Consider the following 6,962-nt stretch of genomic DNA (forward strand, 5'->3'; position numbering starts at 1 on the left):
CAATGGTTTGTCCGAAGCTTTACATGATGTACAAATTGCTGCTACAAACTAATAGGACTATCATAATTACAGGTGAAGAATTTGTTGCATCTTTTATCTTTGGCACAATGCATGCAACACGTGGACCCGGAATAATTTGTTATACTTGGAACCATGAGATTTTTTCTTTTTTTTTTTGGGGGCCGAGGGGTCTTTCGAGTGAAGTATTTGTAAACTACGAACTTTTGTTTAACTTATCCCAAATATTCTTTCACTTGCATTATAAACACATTTTTCAATTCATTTTTTTATATTTTCAATCACTTTTTATCTCACATACATCACATCACATCACAAAAAGTATTACAGTACTTATTCCAAATAATATTTCAAATAATACTCTATTCAAACATGTGTGTAATTTTTTCTCAGTTAAAGCATCGAAAGACACAGCTTGACTTGTTTAATTGCAAAGATCTCAAACTTTTTTTTAATAAACATTAAGGATAATTTCATTCACTTTAGAAAAATCAACACTAACGATAGAAATCAATAAAAAAAAATTCACAATCAAATCTTTGTCATGATTCTTTGTTTCAATAGGCATGTGGACTCTCTTTGCTGCATGTACTCCTAATGAAACCTTTTTTTAAAAAAAAAATTTAAACATGAATGTATTTGCTTTTCTTTCACCAGTTTATTTTTATAGTTATTTTATTTTTTATTAGCAATCCCTGTACATGGGATTGGAATGCCAACTCATTATTTTATTAAAAAAAATTAATACAGAGCTCGAGATGGGTTAAACTTGACCTTGAATACGTGGAAGAAAACAGTAAATAAAGAGTGATACTCTCTTACAATGAAAAAAGCGTGCATAAGATAAATTAAATGAGAAGTACTATGCTCTTACAAATTGAATTCTCATGAAATTAAAAGTAACGATGAGTACTGCTCCTTCACAAAATGAGTTCTCATGAAAGGAAAAGCTACACAATGTAAGTATGCAGGCGCTCGAACTAGAGAAGCAAGTTGTTGGAATGAATTGCATAGGAGGTCTGATGAAAGTCGCAATTTCACCAGTTTGCCATAAGGGATATTTGACCACATAACGATCTTATTCAAGTTTAACAAAGCAATCAGCAATATTATGAAGTAATCTGACATACATCAACAAATAACTAATCTAGTCAAGCTGAATTATTTTTTCCAATATAAATTTTATTCTAATAGACTTATAAATGTCCATTTGAACTCATATATAATTATATATATTTTTATGTCCACCCAGCAAAGGATTTTTTTCGCCCTGTTATATTATCTGTATCATGATATATAATCTTATTTTGGATTGATATGTTACTATCTTGCATTCTTCTACTCATGCACAACCTTAATATATAGTGTACAATAACTTACATTGAGACCTCAATCATAATAGAGAAAGAGGATAGAATGATTAGTTGTGTTTGGATTGCATTTTCTAGGATTTTTTGTAGAAATATTACTGTGATGATTTGATGTATGTGAGGAAAAAAAATAATAGGAAAATGTGATCACGGAAAACGACGCAATTGTCCGGCGGAAAATGGCTATCCAAACAAAGGCAGTTTTCAGCTACGCTAATTTTGCTAATGCTACATAAATCAATATTATTTTATGCTACTCCAATTGTTTAATTTGTTTCTTGTAGCCTGAGTTAAATTCATACCCGTATTTTTTTGGTGGTGCTAGCAAGTCCCACATGCAAGTCCCTCTAGAGATGGAAATTCTTTTGAGAATTTTTTGTCAAAGTTCTTGGAATTGCCCTCCACCCTCTCACTCTTTCACCTAGATTTAATTTTACTTTGGAAAAATGTCATTAACTTGAAGACTTATTAATTTGGATTTATTATTCAGGCATTTTAGTAGCAAGTTTTGTCAAGAAAGATGCTTAGTGGTTAAATAGTGCTTTTTTGTATTAAATTATATCATATTTTCATCTACGAAAACTCAGTATTCAAGTACTTGTTTTTGCGTCCTGCATGCTTATCATCCAAAATAAATCGAATTTCAATATCTAGACACTATATATGCTTATAAATATGTAGATTAAACATTTTAGGGTATATATCCTAATAAATGCACTAAAATCCCTTGAAATATACAGCAAGAAGCGGTTTACCCCCTAAACTTGTTTTACAGGAATTTTGTACCCCTTAATGATGTATTTGGAGTTTTGACAAAAAAAAATAATGATGTATTTGGAGAAAATTGTCCCTCCTAACTTAATTCTTTGTTCTTTTTTTCTCTATCTTTTTAGTTTTTTTTTTTTCTTTTCTCACTCTTATTTTTCCTTTTATTTTATTTTTTTTCTTTTTCTCTCGTGCCACTAGCCAATTCTTCATTCTACTCTGAAATAATTACCCTGATTTTTTTAATTTTCTTTAATTCATTTTAATTTTTTTTATTTTTTAAATTCACTTTTAATAATTCATTCATTATAAACTCTATAATGCTACTAAATATACTTACCTACATTGGAAAGCGTATTTGATGTAGTAATGCAATAATTTAAGTGCATATATTTATACTAGTTTGAGTTTTCAATTGCTCATCAAATGTAACATACTGTAGGTCAGACGTGAAAGAAAGGTTCACAAGTTATTTATAGTAAAACATAAAAAATAAACATCAATTATATTAGTTGATTTGTTCATTTGTTAGCCGTAATTATTGACAATTGATTAATCAATTGCTCTATTTCATTACTACATATTTAAATAATTCAAGTTCTTAAATCAAACATTTCAAGCTCCTAAATCAAATGGGCTCCAAAATATAATAATATAGATCTTGTCATCATATAGAGTTTATTATTAATTACTGGCATTGGAAAGTAACAAATAGACTAGCTACCACCAATCTAGTATACAAGTTAAAGGAAATAACAAATTTTATTTAGGGTGTACAAATAATAATAATAACATGAGAGTCAAATAATGAAAAAAAAGAAGGAAGAAACTATAAAGAAAATGAAGGGAAATATAAAAATGATAATAATCAAGATAGAAGGGATAACTTTGTCCAACCATATCATCAAGGTGGGCAAAATGCCTATTTAAAAAGTTCAGGGGTTTTGTGGGCCTTTTCTTTCTTTTTTTTTTTGGTGTGGGGGGGGGGGGGGGGGGGGGAGGGTTTAAACTTTAAACTAGCAACTCGCTACATAATTTAGGGGGATTTAGTGCATTTAATCCTTTAATTTATCACTCATTATCTATTACTAGTAACTTTCGTCCAGCTCAATTGTGCAAAGTATTCATGGAATTAGAAAAGCTGGAAGCAGATATGAGATAACCATCGTGATGCTGAACATTAACCGTGCAATAATTATGTTCTCTTAAAAATGCAAGCGATCAAAAAAACCCCAAGGAGAAAACAACATATTGAGATCTACTACACATGATCAAAGAGTTTAAAACGATTAGAAGAGAGTAACTACGAATATAAGCAGTGAAACTATTCCTCATCTAACTAGAATTGATGGTCTCGTGTTTAGGTATGTTAAAATTGAATAGCACATACAAATGATACAAGGTACTGACTAGTGTATATGACAACAGGGATAGGATTCCATGAACTAAACATAGTCAGCATACAAAAGAAACTGAACTGTCATCTATTTCTAGCTACTCCCATCAAGAGCTGGCAAACAATCGAGCAAGATTTCAGCAGCAATGTCTAGTTCCTGCTCTGATATAACTAATGGAGGGACAAGCCTAACCACATTGCCTTTCCCTGCAGTGAGAATGAGAAGACCAGATTGTCGACATGCATCAACGAGTGGTGAGGCCGGTACATCCAGCTCTATGCCAATAATAAGCCCTAAGCCCCGTACTTCTTTCACATGTGCATTTCCCCCTAATTTCTTAACTAGCAAATCTTTAAAATACTTGCCTTTCTTGGAGACACTGGCCAAAAATCCAGGTTTCAAGATTTTATCTACTACGGCAATTGCAGCACTACAAACAAGAGGACTGCCAGCAAAGGTGCTACCATGATCTCCATAACTAATGCAGCCAGCAACCCTTTCAGACGTCAGCACAGCCCCAATTGGTAGACCACCAGCAAGAGGTTTGGCAAGAGTCATCATATCTGGATATACGCCATAAGCTTCATGAGCCCAAAGATAACCAGCCCTGCCTAGGCCACATTGAACCTGTAGGAGAGAGAAAGCATTTAGGTGTCACTGTTGTAAACCACATTAAACAGATAGTAGTATAAGGGAATACCATGAAGTAATCAAATGAGCACATTCAACTCTGATGTTTAGCATCCTTATCTTTCAAACATTTCAGGATTGATTTACCAAAGTAAAAAGTTTAATGCAATAAACATCCAATTGTAGTAATTGAGAATTTGTGCTAAGAACTACATCAGATGGAGGAGCTCAGTAGAATCGTGCTGGAGAGCCTTTTTTCCCCTGATTTCAACACAAGGAAAGTTCTATGACATCATTTTTCTGAATCTTAAATCCCATTTTTTTGACTGTTTGGTCGGCCTAACATTAACGTAATGGCAACAATTGTCAAGTATTTTGTTTCATGAAATTCCAAGACATGTAAAATCAAAAAGAAAAATGTGAAACAACCACCAAGCGTTAGCTGCAGGATGGGATATCTGACGAGCACCTACACACACTAATAATCTTTTCCCTGAGCTTCTGGAAAACTTATTATGCACCAACAAATGGGGATATGGCTATTGTGTCTCACTTAGTACTCCATGTTCCTTGTGCCCAATTGCATGTCTTAATAAACTTACCTCATCAAAGACAAGAAGTGCCCCAGCACAATCACAGGCTGTGCGCAATGCCTCCAAGAACTCCTTTGTGGCACTGTATATACCACCTTCACCCTGGATAGGTTCTACAAAAACAGCTGCAATCTTGCCACTACTTATCAGCTTTGTTGCTGCTTGGGTATCGCCATATTCCAAAAAGTTGACTCCTGGCATCACTGGTTCAAAAGGAATTCTGTAATGCTCCTTGCTTGTTAAAGCAAGAGCTCCCATAGTCCTTCCGTGGAAGCAGTTGCTGAAGGCAATGAACTCCACAGGTGGCTGTTCTTCACTCGGGTGCAAATATCTCTGAAATTTCCTTGCAAATTTTATTGCAGCTTCATTTGCTTCTGTACCAGAGTTCGTAAAGAATACACGATCAGCAAATGAGCTAGCAACCAAACGCTTGGCAAGTTCAACCTGAAATTCCACAATAGCTTTAGTAACATTGATCTTGCTCATAGAAAAAGCAAGAGCGAAATGTAGAACACCAATTTAATCTTCTGGAAAATTTGCACTTTCAAGAGTTAACTGAACAACCATTTCCATCATACAATCCAGAATTCCCCAAACAAATCAAATTTCCTCGTCCAGAAAGTCCTAAAACATTTACAACTAACACAATTCACATGCTTTTAATTTCAAAATACTACACTATATCACTATCTCTTTCCTCTCCTACAATCCACATCAATTTCAAACTTGAAACAGATTCCAAATTCAATTAAAACACCTTCAAAATCACAGAAAAACATAGATTCCATACCAAACACTTGTTATTAAAAGAACTCCATTTGCGCAGATTATACGAATTATTTATTAACTTATTAAATAAACAGAAACAAGAAGCAGAAAAAGAATTCTAAAAAAAAAAAGAGAGAGAAAGAACTTTACCTGTGGAACAGAATAATATATATTGCTGACATGGGTGAGAGTATTAGCTTGGTCAGTCAGCGCCTGCAGCCAATCAGGATCACCATGCCCAAGGGCATTAACAGCAATTCCAGCAGTCAAATCCAAATACTCTCGACCATCAATATCATACAATTTACAACCTTTGCCGCTAGAGAGCACAACAGGGGCTCTAGCATAGGTCCCCACCAAAACCCTGTTCTCCTCCTCCATAATCTCTTTAACCCTTTGAGCATTTTGTCCTAAAGCTGGCGGCTTCGATGAGACAGAATCTGGTGCCCGGACGTCCACATTCAGGCAGGCTAATGGGGACAAAACTTGACGGTTTTGGGAGATTGAATAACGTGAATGGCGGAAATCAACTAGGTTGATGGAGAAGAGATGACTGGAGCTGCTCATGGTTTTGATTTAGGGTTTTGATATTAGTGGAATTGGCTTTGCAGATCAGGATTTCAGTCAAGAAATAGGGAGGAAGATGAAAGAGAAGAATGCTCGAGGGCGGTGTCGGGGGCGGCCAACGTTCATTTTGCGGCCGACCGAAATGAAAGGGTTAATTGCTTATTACCAACCCGACAAGGACCCAGATCGAATTTTGTGCGATTCTGCTCGATTGTTGCACGTGTTTTGACGTAGAGATGCATTGTAATATTATACTGAATATTATTTTATAGGGCAAAATGCCCCAATGATCCTCGAACTATTTAAAAGTTCAAGTTTTGGCTCCTAACTATTAAATGAATACTTTTGACCCTCCATCTAGTTAAATAATATGTTTGTGACTCTTCCATAAGCTAGAGTCATTAAGTCCAACAGAAAGAGCAACAGGCGCGAGGCACAGGAATAAGTGAGGGGCGTCTTCATTAGCACACTATAGCTGCTAGGTTAAAGCGTGAAAGGAAGTCTCTTTCTTCATATTTTCATGGCCATTTTAAGCGCCACAAGGGCAGATGGTGTTTGTGCAGATGATAATAGCGCATATTAGAGTCCTTCAATCCCCAATTGCGGATGCGACAAAACTTGTAAGATGATTACTTCATGGACCGATAGGAATCCGGGGAGGAGGTATGTTGTTTGTGCAGATAGTGGCTGCTAGCACTGGTCTTGGATCGACGGGAAAATGTGTCGACGTTCTGTAGAGTTGATACCTAGTCTTCTTAAGAGAATCAATCGGACAGAAAAAAAAAAGAGATAAAAGTGAAGATGTTAGAAGAATGTTGGAGAGAAAGCTGGAAAACAAGAATCAGAAAATAAGA

At 35.1% G+C, this 6,962-nt stretch overlaps 1 protein-coding gene across 1 annotated transcript; it reads right to left on the reverse strand.

Annotated features, from left to right (window-relative positions):
- Positions 1-3,421: 3,421 nt before the first annotated feature.
- On the reverse strand, positions 3,422-6,273 carry LOC113752436 (acetylornithine aminotransferase, mitochondrial-like). The gene is made up of 3 exons (XM_027296546.1): positions 5,692-6,273; positions 4,783-5,217; positions 3,422-4,177 (listed from the first exon to the last, which is right to left on the reverse strand). The coding sequence occupies exons 1-3, from the start codon at positions 6,106-6,108 to the stop codon at positions 3,644-3,646; spliced, it is 1,386 nt and encodes a 461-aa protein (XP_027152347.1). The 5' UTR covers positions 6,109-6,273; the 3' UTR covers positions 3,422-3,643.
- Between the last annotated feature and the right edge of the window lie 689 nt (positions 6,274-6,962).

Source organism: Coffea eugenioides, chromosome 11 (genome assembly GCF_003713205.1).
Source record: "Coffea eugenioides isolate CCC68of chromosome 11, Ceug_1.0, whole genome shotgun sequence".
In the NCBI taxonomy this organism is placed as follows: domain Eukaryota; kingdom Viridiplantae; phylum Streptophyta; class Magnoliopsida; order Gentianales; family Rubiaceae; genus Coffea; species Coffea eugenioides.